Source organism: Somniosus microcephalus, chromosome 21, assembly GCF_052327205.1.
Source record: "Somniosus microcephalus isolate GS21.2 chromosome 21, FLI_Smic_1.0, whole genome shotgun sequence".
Taxonomy (NCBI): domain Eukaryota; kingdom Metazoa; phylum Chordata; class Chondrichthyes; order Squaliformes; family Somniosidae; genus Somniosus; species Somniosus microcephalus.
Genome location: NC_141007.1, coordinates 35568993 through 35582839, shown reverse-complemented (window position 1 = coordinate 35582839; position 13847 = coordinate 35568993). Strand labels below are relative to the sequence as shown.

The 13847-nt window shown below is 42.9% G+C and overlaps 1 protein-coding gene across 1 annotated transcript in view; it reads right to left on the bottom strand.

Annotated features, from left to right (window-relative positions):
* Positions 1-13847, bottom strand: part of tbcd (tubulin folding cofactor D) — a 354778-nt gene that overhangs the window by 279420 nt on the left and 61511 nt on the right. Inside the window, exon 8 of the mRNA XM_085963427.1 lies at positions 6714-6759. Coding sequence (XP_085819553.1) covers positions 6714-6759 — 46 coding nt within the window. The remainder of the gene's footprint in view (positions 1-6713; positions 6760-13847) is intronic.

Here is a 13847-nt window from a genome sequence, read left to right as displayed (position 1 = left end):
TAGAGAAGAGACTTAAACAAATGCTGGAGGTACTCCAGTGTGAGGGTGTCACGTGAAGTGTGGCAATCAATTTTGTAGAGCACCATTATACAAAACTTTTCACGTTTTGTTGCAAGCCCTTGTGATGGAATGGGATCATTGTATTTTAGAAACATAGAAAAAATAGGAGTAGGGCATTCGGCCCTTCGAACCTGCTCCGCCATTCAATATGATCATGGCTGATCCTCTATCTCAATACCATATTCCCACTCTCTCCCCATACCCCTTGATGCCTTTTAAAAGTTTTCTTGTAAAGAGTTTCTACATCATATAATTTAATATGAATTTATAGCTAGGTCTTGTTTTTTTTTAAAAATGGATGACACCATGGCTGCTATTGTGTTGGTTAAGAATGTTCTTGTCTCCACATGAGGGGCTGAGTGTAATGTAATCTACATCTACCTGAGGAGAACGGACTTTGCTAATTCAAAGGGGTCATCCCTCATCAATGCAAAATATATATTGCAAGTTTGCCACTGCAAGAAAGAGTCAAAAGTAGTTTTCTGTAATGACAGTCCTACTAGGATGTGTCCTACTCACAAGACGCTTGCCTACTGCAGCAGATTTGCTTTGCCCCAGTGGTGTGCTTAAAAACAGGAATCTGAAAGGCAGCCCTTGTGTTGTTGAAATCTAGCTTGGCTGTTCTCTATATATTCAGAGGCCTACTAGGCTCAGATTAAATATGATGCTGCTTGACATTACTTTAGTTCACTGGGATAAGCTGGATGTCCAAGTGAGCTGGAACACATCCTCATTTAGTTGAGATGTTGTGACTCACACTAACTCCTTCAACTGTCATATTGTGGCTCACACTAATTCCCTACAAATGGGATGTTGTGGGTCAGACTAACTCCTTCAGGAGTCCAGGAGTGTTCCACATAAAATTGCTGAGGCCATGCCCCTGTTACCATTATCGATTGTGGGGGATGCTGTCATAAGGGAGTTACCTGCAAAATATTGCTCCCTTGTGACCACAGTGTGAGATCTGGAGTGGAGATCGTGTTGATCCTCACTGGCTGATAAAGGAGTGCTCTTGGAGGGGTCACTGGCTCAGCGGGTTCAACTGAAGCAACTTCATAAACAAATAAGCATTGGCAACAACTAAGCTATCATCGAGCCAAATACCATAGAAACCTTTTTGCTGGCATCATGAGCTCCCTTGTAGAAGAGAAATCAGATGTGGAGACAATAACCTGGATTACAGCTAGAAAAACTTTCTGCTGGCTGGTCTGACCTAACTCCCCCCTCCTCTCCAAAGAACTTTAGGTGGATCGTAGCTCAAACTTTTCACAGTTAAGTACAAAGCCAGGCTTCTGGATTACATTTAGCATTTGCCCCACCCAATTCCACCCCCAATCCAAGGCATGAACTGCTTCAGAAAATGTGTTTTGGGGAACTATGAGATAGCTGGAGCAGAAACCTATTCTGTCTTGCTCAGACACTTTCCATTGTGCCCAATTCTAACATTTTGTTGATCTTGGTGGACAGTGTAGACATCATGTGGGGATCGGATTATTCCACAAAACCTTGGGGTGTACTCTTCAAAGGAAAAGGGTAACTCGCTTTTTAACTTGAACAGCTGTAGATGACCAGCCATCCAAGTTGCCCGTGAGTGAGAACTATTCAGTGAATCACTGCCGAGAGACTGGATGAGGAGGTAAAAGCTCCTACTGGGAACCCACCAAGGAGTAGAGAAATATTTGGGGGTTTGGGGTTCAGAAACCCTGTGTGGTGCCATGAAAGAGCTGTTGTAGCAGGTTTTATCATGGCCTGAAAAGTGCTTTTGAAAGAGATCCTTCTTTTCATGCCCATTTTGGAAATTGCCCACAAATTATGCTGGCATTTCTTAAAAGTTCCGAGTAGTTTTTAGACTCATCAGCCAAAAATACCACCAAAGGATAGTCTAGCAAACAGCCTTTCGGCAGTCATCACTACATTCCACCTGCTCCTCTTCGAGTGAGCTTGGTTCCCAATCACTTGTGAGCTAATGGGGCAGTTCCTTGGTGGACCCTAGCGGCTCCCTATTGCCCAATGTAAAATCCACATCCTCATTTCCAAATCACTCGATCACCTCTCCCCAATGCATCTCTGTAACCTTTTCCACATTTGCATCCCCTCCCCCACCCTCCAGTCCTCCAACTCTGGCCTTTTGTGCATCATTTTCTTACTATGCCCCACCATGGGCAGCAGAGGCTTCAGTTACCTAGGCCCTACTCTCAAATTCGCTTCATGAGCCCCTTCACCCATAGAAACTTAAAATCCATATTTCCAAGTTATAGTCATGTCCTCTAACACTCACAGCATGGCTCTTTGTCACACCCTTTATTCCTTTCATCAGTATGTTTCTCTACCCCTGTGCAAAGCAGTTTGGAACATGTTGAAGGGGCTATATAAATGCAAATTAAATTTGTTGTAATTAACTGAGAAAAACAAATTGGCACTGTGACACAAATCCCAAGCTTTATATAGTAGGGGATCAAGAGTGGCACTATCTACAACATAACATTTTACATTCAGTTCAAGCACTTAGATTCCCCAGAATCAATCAACCTAGGCTTAAACCCCCAAGCTGTGCAAAATATGCCTAATGAAGAAAATACTTATTTTCTATGGGTACACGCAGCTTAATAACAAATCATGTTCTTGCCATGACGTTTGCTGTGGCCATGCTTGAACAATTTTGGGCAATATTTGGATATTCCTCAGTTGCAACATAACGTGTGCCTTAAAGTATAAAGCAGGACATGTGTAAAGTGTTAAAAAAAACTAATTTCAACAACAGCTTATATTTATATAGCACCTTTAATGTTGTAAAACGTCCCAAGGCGCTTCACAGGAGCGTTATAAAACAAAATTTGACACCGAGCCACATGAGATATTGGGGCAGACGACCAAAAGCTTGGTCGAAGAGGTAGGTTTTAATGAGCATCTTACAGGAGGAAAGAGAGGTAGAGAGGTTTAAGGAGGGAATGCCAGAGCGTTGGCAGTTGACGGTACGGCCACCAATTATTTTTCCATTCGTTCATGGGATGTGAGCATCGCTGGCAAGGCCGGCATTTATTGCCCATTCCTAATTGCCCTCGAGACAGTAAATGGTGAACCGCTGCAGTCTTTGTGGTGAAGTTACTCCCACAGTGCTGACTTTGGCTTGCTAGGCCATTTCAGGGGGCAGATAAGAGTGGGTCTGGAGTCACATATAGGCCAGACCAAGTAAGGACGGCAGGTTTCCTTCCCTAAAGGGCATTAGTGAAAGGGTTTTTACGACAGTGATCTGGAGTCCATTACTGATATTAGCTTTTTTTTTTTTTAAATTCCAGATTTATTTAATTAACTGAATTTATCTATGATGGGATTTGAACTCACGTCTCCAGATTATTAGTCCAGACCTCTGGATTACTAGTCCAGTAACATAACCACTATGCTACCGTCTCCTTGATGGTGGAGTGATTAAAGTCGGGGATGCACAAGAGGCCAGAATTAGAGTGCAGATATCTTGTGGGGCTGGAGGAGATTACAGAGAAAGGGAGGGGTGAGGGCTTGGAGGGATTTGAAAACAAGGATGAGAATTTTAAAAATCGAGGCATTACTTAACCGGGAGCCAGTGTAGGTCAGGGAGCACAAGGGTGATGGGTGAACGGGACTTGGCGCGAGTTAGGGACACGGCAGCAGGGTTTAGGATGACCTCAAGTTTACGTAGGGTAGAACGTGGGAGGCCAGTCAGGAATGCATTGGAATAGTCAAGTCTAGAGGTAACAAAGGCATGGATGAGGGTTTCAGCAGCAGATCAGCTGAGGCAGGGGCGGAGGCAAGCGATGTTTCGGAGGTGGAAATAGGTGGTCTTAGTGATAGCGCGGATATGTGGTCGGAAGCTTATCTCGGGGCCAAAAACGACACCAAGGTTGTAAACACTCTGGTTTAGCCTCAGGCAGTTGCCAGGAAGAGGGATGCAGTCAGTGACTAGTTTATGGAGTTTGTGGTGGGGACCAAAGACAATGGCTTCGTCTTCCCAATATTTAGTTGGAGGAAATTTCTGCTCATCCTGTACTGGATGTCGGACAAGCAGTCTGACAATTTAGAGACCGTGGAGGGTTCGAGATAGATGGTGGCGAGGTAGAGCTAGGTGTCGTCAGCGTACATGTGGAAGCTGACGCTGTATTTTCGGATGATGTTGCCGAGGGGCAGCATGCAGATGAAAAATAGGAGGGGGCCAAGGATAGATCCTTGGGGGACACCAGAGGTAACAGTGCGGGAGTGGGAAGAGAAGCCACTGCAGGTGATTCTCTGGCTACGATTAAGATATAGAAGAATGGAACCAGGTGAGTGCAGTCCCACCCAGCCGGACAACGGTGGAGAGGCAGTGTTGAAGGATGGTGTGGACAACCATGTCAAAGGCCGCAGACAGGTCGAGAAGGGATAGTTTACCTTTGTCACAGTCGCATAGGATGTCATTTGTGACTTTGACAAGAGCGTTTCGGTACTGTGGCGGGGGCAGAAACCTGATTGGAGAGATTCAAACATGGAGTTTCGGGAAAGACGGGCATGGATTTGAGGGGCAACAACACGTTCAAGGACTTTGGAGAGGAAAGGGAGGTTGGAGATGGGGCAGTAGCTTGCAAGGATGGAGGGCTTTTTTGAGGAGAGAGGTGATGACGGCAGGTTTGAAGGAGAGGGGGACAGTACCCAAGGAGAGAACTGTTAACAATATCAGCTAACATGAGAGCCAGGAAGGGGAGTTGGGTGGTCAGCAGTATAGTAGGAATAGGGTCGAGGGAGCAGGAGGTTGATTTCATGGACAAGATGAGCTCGGAGAGGGCATGAGGGGAGATAGGAGAGAAACTAGACAAAGATACGAGTTCAGGGCTAGGGCAGGGGTGAACCTCAGAGGAAATTTGGACCAGTGGGCTACGGGAAGGGAGGGAAATGGCAGAGGGAGCTGATCGATGGTCTCAATCTTAGTGACAAAGAAGTCCATGAGCTCCATTATAAAAGATGTAATAGCAGAGCACTTGGAAAACAGTGACAGGATCGGACAAAGTCAACATGGATTTACAAAAGGTAAATCGTGCTTGACTAATCTACTGGAATTTTTTGAGGATGTAACTGGTAGAATAGATAAGGGAGAACCAGTGGATGTGGTGTATTTGGACTTTCAGAAGGCTTTCAAGAAGGTCCCGCATAAGAGATTAGCATGTAAAGTTAAAGCACATGGGATTGGGGGTAAGGTACTGACTTGGATAGAGAACTGGTTGGCAGACAGGAAGCAAAGAGTTGGAATAAACGGGTCTTTTTCCGAGTGGCAGGCAGTGACTAGTGGGGTACTGCAGGGATCGGTGCTAGGACACCAGCTATTCACAATATATATTAATGATCTGGACGAGGGAACTAGATGTAATATCTCCAAGTTTGCAGACGACACAAAGCTGGGTGGGTGTGTGTGCTGTGAGGAAGATGCCGAGAAACTCCAGTATGATTTGGACAGGTTGGGTGATTATACTGCATCTGCCATATGTGGATAAATGCGAGGTTATCCACTTTGGTGGCAAAAACAGGAAGGCAGATTATTATCTGAACGGCAATAGATTGGGAGAAGGGGAAGTGCAATGAGACCTGGGTGTCCTTGTGCACCAGTCGCTGAAGGTAAGCATGCAGGTGCAGCAAGCAGTTAAGAAGGCAAATGGTATGTTGGCCTACATAGCGAGAGGATTCGAGTACAGGAACAAGGATGTCTTGCTGCAGTTGTACAGGGCCTTGGTGAGACCACACCTTGAGTATTGTGTGCAGTTTTGGTGGCCTTATCTGAGGAAGGATGTTTTTGCCATGGAGGGAGTGCAGCGAAGATTCACCAGACTGATACCTGGGATGGCAGGAATGACGTATGAGGAGAGATTGAGTCGATTGGGCTTATATTCGCTGGAGTTTAGAAGAATGAGAGGGGATCTCATTGAAACTTATAAAATTCTAACAGGACTAGACAGACTAGATGCAGGAAGGATGTTCCCGATGGCGGGGGAGTCCAGAACCAGGGGTCACAGTCTAAGGATAAGGGGTAAGCCATTTAGTACTGAGATGAGGCGGAATTTCTTCACCCAGAGTGGTGAACCTGTGGAATTCTCTACCACAAAAGGCAGTTGAGGCCAATTCATTAAATATATTCAAGAAGGAGTTAGATATATTTCTTAAGGCTAAAGGGATCAAGGGATATGGGGAGAAAGCAGGGAACAGGGTACTGAATTTGGATGATCAGCCATGATCTCATTGAATGGCGGAACAGGCTCGAGGGGCCGAATGGCCTACTCCTGCTCCTAGCTTCTATGTTTCTATGTTTCTCCTCGCACTTGCTGTTGGAAGTAAGGGTGGAGGAGACAGGGGAGAGGGGTTTTCAGAAACATTGACTGCACTTGAGGAATGACTGTAAACTACTGAACCAAGAAACAGAAAATTGACTCAATGCCCAAAGCTGATAGCGGAGTTCATTATTTTATACTCAAGATCACTGGTGTACCCCAAATGGAACCCGACCTTACATCTCAAACTGCAATACAGACCCAAAACTGGAAAATAAATATTTTATTTTGTATTAACCCTCCATATAATTACCTCCCTCATTTTAGTAAAAATTGAAATCCCAATATGATTAAAATGAAATATATGATGTACAAAGTATATTGTCATACCAAAGGGTAAAAAGTCATCTCTTTTCCCATGTTTGAATAGTTGAGCCTGTGAATAAACAAGAGAATATTTTTTAATAAATTTGTATAGTTAAATCCTCATTTAGATCTGCTAATTAAAAAGGAATCTATCCTCAGTTTTGAGCAGCAAATAGGAGAGAAGGGAGCTATTTTGCTTAATATTGTCTATGGGTCTTTTATATTACTTATGATTATGAGGAGTTCATCCTTAAGACAACTGGGCCTTCTCAGCACCAGCATTCAGTGTGTTCAAGAACAGCAACAGTTATGAGGGTTTCTCTTCAAAAAAAAAAAATCTTCGGCTTGACAACCATCAAAAGACAATTGGGAGGGGTAAACTGTGTTATTGCTATTTGAACTACAAATTGAAGGAGAGGAATGGAAAGTGTACTCAACAATTTCTCTTCTAGCTCCATTAAAACAACTGACAAAAAGAAATGGACATGCACTTGTCATGCCTTCAAATCTTGGCCTCTGCCAAAATCTGTATTGTCACTTCACCCAATATAAATCAGATAAACTATTCCAAACAACTCATGGCATTACTTTGCAATACATTTTTATAATACATATTCACTTATTTTGATCAGGAATTTAAAATCAACCAACTAAGAAAGGCCTGTTAAAGAGGGCTAATTAGGATAGTGGATTATTTCCTGTACCCATATTCTATCATCACTAAAAAAGGACATCAAAGTAATAATTGTGCAAGGAGTGAATGCAATGGAAAAGATGAGCAACAAAGGGAATGTGGAAATTGGAAGTTATAACTAACATTGCATGAAGATTGACATTTTCCATTGTCACAAAGAAAAACTACTGGTGGACAATGATAGATGAACAGACACATTACACATTTTTCGGTTTTAAATCTCTTGGAAGATACTGAAACTTTGTCGTCACAATGAAATTCACAGTACAAACGTTACTCAAATCAGGACTCCGAAGGAAGACATTTGTAATAGTATATGAAGGAGGTGGAGACAATGACTAGGCCACCGGAAGAACATAGATACGCAAAGAGTAAAGCAGTGTTCCCATCCTGGGTACATGAATTCAGGAAGCTACGAGGTGAAATAGACACTGCAGGACACAGACCCTGGCTGAGCATCAGAAATAGCACAAGGTCACAAGGCACTGCATGGCAAAACTGCGAAAATTCAGGGACATGGTTGAAAAATAACAGCCAGCATAGGATAGGATGGCATTGTGAGTTATAAAATAGTCACTTAACTTCTGAAGCCTGGATCTGAATCCAACCCCAACTAAAAAACAAACGACTCCTTTGACAACTGTAAAGCTTGAGTTTTACGATTGCCGTTAATTTAGCACCATATAAAATAGCATTGATCAGTAAATCTAAGCTCAAGTGTGCTTAAGTGAATGAAATTTCAAACTGAACCTGTTCCTATTGTAGCCAAAGAAAGAATAAAGCTCATTTATGTAACACCTTTCATGTCCTCAGGATGTCCCCAAGTACTTCACAGCCAGTTCAGTATTTTTGCAGTGTAGTCACAGTTGTTTTGTAGGCAAACGTGGCAGCAAAGTTCAACAAACAGCACTGAGACATGGTTGGTGAACGTAAACACAAAACATCAACCACGAGCAACTGCTGCTTCTATTTTTTGCAAATGTTTTTAACATTGATACAAAATAGCAACAGAGGAGATTAAATAGAGATCAAGAGAACCATGTGCATTTCTTTGAGTGTTTCTCAATATAATCTCAAGAGTTCCTTTAAATAACTTGTCCATTTCTTACTTACTGAAGCATAATAAGTATATGGCCGGTTGGCAACACTGTTATTTTAAATATCCCATTTGTTTTGGTCACCTTCATGATTATAATATTAGAGGCTAGACTAGGCTTGCCACTTGTCCAACGGTATTTTAAAAAAGTGGCCTCATATAATAGACTCCACCTTGTTTATTATAGGCTACTTTGAAGTAAGGCATTTTGCTCGCCCATAATCAATTAAGTGATGCATGAAGGATCCAGGAACAGTAGGTGATGCAATATGTTAATTTGGGAGCAAAAATCCCGCAATCTTTTCTTGTTTGGTTTTCCACCAATTTTCTCCCTTCTCCTCCTCCTCTATGAAAGACTGCCTCTTCACTGGGATATGGCTCCATGGGCGCTGATCGACTTAATGGAGCTTGCCCACGTGGCCCGAGATACTTGACCACAGCGGGGATCATGTTCAAGTCTGACCTTGTCATCACCCAGTGACCACACACACACTCTTTCAGCAGGGGTTACTTGATGGTGAGTAGAAGCAACAACCACAGCCAACTTTCCTCTCCCTAACCCAGGAGTGCAGAGACCAAACATAGTGCTCTCCCACTGCCCTGCCTAAGATCAGATACTCAACAAAGGCCAGATATTCAAATTTGGGGCGTTTGTGTGTAGTTCAACTACTCACTGGATAAATCAGCGGAGGCAGCAAGTAGGGCTTTACGAGGAAGGCAGAGTATCCATTCAATTCTATTGCAGGTCACTGTTAAATGGCTGCCAACACTCACTGCCAAGGTTACACGCAATATTAACAAGTATCCTTACAAACAAAAATAAAAATGTCTGCGAAGAAACTCGCTAGCAAAAGTTGAAACAAACTACTGAAAAGTTAACCCCACCCAGGCAAATAGTTCAGCATAATAGGTATTTGTAAGCTGCAGCTACAGACATAATTACAGGTATGGATTAGGGAAACAAAACCCAAGGCTATGCACCTGTTTTGTAAAAGAATGTAGTGCACAAGTACCACTGTTCCTCCTAAACCATTAACTTGCATACTGTACTTTAGGACGATAATATATTACTCTCCAGAAATTTTAAGAAGAATGTATACTCGCAAACATGCAATAAAATGATACATTAATATTTTGGCACTGGGGTTTCATCTAGAAATATTAGTTCGGTTTTTTAACAATAAAAAAGTAATTTCCTTTATAGTTAACTGAGCTAACACAGTAATGTCATTTGACACAGGTGGATTTCCTTTATTTGATGCTGGATCAAAATATCACAACGAAATGTGATGCTTCAGACTACATCAATATAACACTGGATCATATTCAAACCAGGTTATTCAGTCTCCCAATTCACCGTGTATAACACAAAAGGAATGGGGTGACCCAGTTAAAGATCATCAAGCTCCCAAGACTGGTAAGAATAAATGGATAATTACAGAATTTCTAGTTCAAAGAAAAAAAGTACCTCGGCCAAATCTAGTGGTAATTGCTTATCCAAAGCATTTTAAGTGACTATTGTATGTGACTTATTTGTATTATTCAGTCGGCAAGACACTCTCCTTCACCATACACAGTTATATAAATCTTACAATGTTATTTTGGTAAAAATTCGACAAGCAATAATGGTATACAAGTCGCTTCTCTACATAAAAACAAGCAGAAAGGTGAATCTTATGCTTCAGCTTTTAAGGTCTGTAGTCTCGATAGAAATAGAACGTCAGTGGGCTACAAGACACCTGGATCGACATCAGAATATACAGTATACTTAGGTTAGTTATTCAGTCACCGAGTCCTGATGCGATGCATCCTAGGTTACGGAGGGAAGTAAGGGTGGAAATTATGGAGGCTCTGGCCACAATGTTCCAATCCTCTTTGGATATGGGGGTGGTGCCAGAGGATTGGAGGATTGCAAATGTTACACCCGGTTTAAAAAAAGGAGGGGGATAAACCCGGCAACTGCAAGCCAGTCAGCCTAACGTCGGCGGAGGGTAAACTTTTAGAGACAATAATCTGCGACAAAATTAGCTGGCATTTACAAAAGTATGGGCTAATAAATGAAAGGCAAATAGTGTTTGACTAATTTGATCAAGTTCTTTGATGACGTAACGGAGAGGGTTGAGGAGGGTAGTGCGGTTGAGGTGTATATGGACTTTCAAAAGACACTTGACAAAGTACCACGTAATAGACTTGTTAACAAAATTAAAGCCCATGGGATTAAAGGAACAGTGGTGGCATGGATACAAAATTGGCTAAGGGACAGAAAGAAACTCGGAAATGTAGCAAACAACAAGGAGGGAAGTAACAGACTTCAGGAGGACATAGACAGACTGGTGAAATGGGCAGACACATGGCAGATGAAATCTAAAGCAGAGAAGTGTGAAGTGATACATTTTGGTAGGAAAAATTAGGAGAGGCAATATCAACTAAGTGGTACAATTTTAAAGGAACGAGACACCTGGGGGTGTATGTACACAAATCTTTGAAGGTGGCAGGATAGGTTGAGAAGATTGTTCAAAAAGCACACAAGATCCTTGGCTTTATTAATAAAGGGATAGAGTGCAAAAGCAAGGAAGTTATGCTAAACCTTTATAAAACACTGGTTCGGCCTCACCTAGAGTATTGTGTTCAACTCTGGGCACCACACTTTAGGAAGGATGTCAAGGCCTTGGAGAGGGTGCAGAAGAGACTGACTAGAATGGTACCAGGGATGAGAGACTTCAGTTGTGCTGAGAGACTGGAGAAGCTGGGGTGTTCTCCTTAGAGCAGAGAAAGTTAAGATGAGATTTGATAGAGGTATTCAAAATCATGAATGGTTTTGATAGAGTAAATAAGGAAAAACAGTTTGCAGTGGCAGAAGGTTCGTTAACCAGAGGACACAGATTTAAGGTGATTGGCAAAGGAACCTGAGGAGACATGAGGAAACTTTTTTTTGATGTGAACTGGAATACACTGCCTGAAAGGGTGGTGGAAGCAAATTCAATTGCAACATTCGAGAGAGAATTGGTTAAATACTTGAAGGTAAAAAAATCTACAGGGCTACAGGGAAAGAGCAAGGGACTGGGATTAATTGGCTAGGTCTAGCCAGCACAGGCACGATGGGCCAAATGGCCTCATTCTGCACTGTATCATTCTATGATTCACCTTTTCTGGAAAGAAAAACTTCCACCAATATGAATGGCACGGACAACTTCTACCTTGGGGAACTAGCAACAGTAATAATGAAGATTTATAGTAATTAGCAGCGGTCTGCACAGAGCAGGATTAAAATGGAGTGTACTTAAACAGTGTTTTATTTGGGAATTTGGAAAGAGTGCGAATTTGGAGAAGGGGGGAAGGAGTTGCTGCTTTTTGCCTACACTACTTGTAGTACTTTGTGTTACAGGTAGATATTTAATTTCAGTACCCATAACTTAATCTAGATCAAGTAAGTAGTCAAGAAACTACACCGCAAACTAAGTTACCTAATTACAAAAAATAAAACAAAGTCATATAGGGAGGGCAGTGCAGGTGGTGTGCCGCAACTGTAGCATGTGGGAGTTTGTGGAGAGCATTGTGATCACGGACAACCACGTTGGCAGTAAATGCCTGCATCTTGAGGAACTTCAGCTCAGAGTTTTTGAGCTGGAGTCTGAGGTGCAGACATTGCGGGGCCTCAGGGAGCAGAGAGTTACCTGGACACTTTGATCCAGGAGGCAGTCACATCCCTTAGTGGTACAGGTCTGGTTAGTGGTCAGGGACAGGAGGGTGTGACTGCAACTCAGGCAGGTAAGGGGACCCCAGGTGCAATGCTGGAGGAGCCTCAGCCTTTGCCCTTGTCCAACCAGTATGAGGTTCTTGCTGCCTGTGTGGATGAGGGAAAAGCCTGCAGGATGGATGAGCAAGCTGACCATGGCACCTTGGTGAAGCCATTCAAGTGGGAGGAGTGAAAGGGAATGTAGTTGTGGTAGGGGACAGTATAGTCAGGGGGATAGATACTGTTCGCTGCAGCCCCGACCGAGAGTTCCGAAGGTTGTGTTGCCTGCCCGGTGCCAGGGTTAAAGACATCTTCTCACGGCTGGAGGAGAACTTGGAGTGGGAAGGGGAGGATCCAGTTGTCTTGGTCCACGTAGGAACCAATAACATAGGTAGAACTAGGAATGAGGTTCTGCTGAGGGAGTTTAAGGAGCCTAGACTCAAATTAAAAAGCAGAACCTCAAAGGTAATAATCACTGGATTGTTACCTGAGCCATGCGCAAATTGGCATAGGGACAAACAGATTAGAGGTTTAAATGCTTGGCTCAGAGTGGTGTGGGAGGAAGGTGTAATGTATATACCTTTAAGGGGGGAACTATCTTTTACAGCTCATGTATACTGCAGTACCGGCAGTGACCACACCTGTATATAGCACTGAGTAGTAATCTGTACAGATCAGTTCCAGTGTGAGCCACGTTGAGTAAACACCTGTTGTACCGTTCTCCTGCAGTCTGTGTCTTATTATACACAGACACAACAGAAGGGGTTTCAGTTCATGGGGCACTGGCACCAGTACTGGGGAAAGAGGGAGCTGTTCCGTTGGGACGGGCTCCACTTATACCAGACTGGGACCAGTGTCCTGGCCAACCGAACAACTAGGGCAGTAGACAGGGCTTTAAACTAATGAAGGTGGGGTGGGAGTATTCAGGAAAGAGTAAATTTAAAAGCAGTGAGAGAAATGTCAAGGCTCTAGAGCAGAGTAGAGTTTGTAAAAATAAGCAGAGTGAGTCACGAAGGGACAGAGAACGCAACAAAGGTAATAAGGCAACAGTGTCCAAGGTGACATCAGGGAAAAATAGAAATAAGTCAAAGCTAAAGGCACTATCTGAATGCATGAAGCATTCGCAACAAAATAGATGAATTAATTGTGCAGACAGAAATGAATAGGTTTGGTGTAATAGGCATTACGGAGACGTAGTTGCAATGTGGCCAAGGTTGGGAACTAAATATTCCAGGATACTTAACTTTTAGAAGAGATAGGCAAAATGGAAAAGGAGGAGGGTTAGCCCTGATAATAAAGGATGGGATAAAGACAGTAGAGAGAAAGGATCTTCGCTGCAAAAATGAAGAAGTAGAATCAAAACAGAAAATGCTGGAAAAACTCAGCAGGCCAGGCAACATCCGTGGAGAGAAAATAGAGTCGACGTTTCGGGTCTAACCCTTTTTCAAAACTGGAAAGGAAATGAAATAGATCGAAAGGCAGGGCTGGGAGAGAACAAAAGAAGTGAAGAGACATTAAGAGGTATTCAAAACGAGATGAGATGGTGATAGGACGTCTTTTGTCACCCCAGCTTTGTATCATCAGCAAACTTGGATATATTACATTTGGTCCCCTCATCCAAATCATTGACAT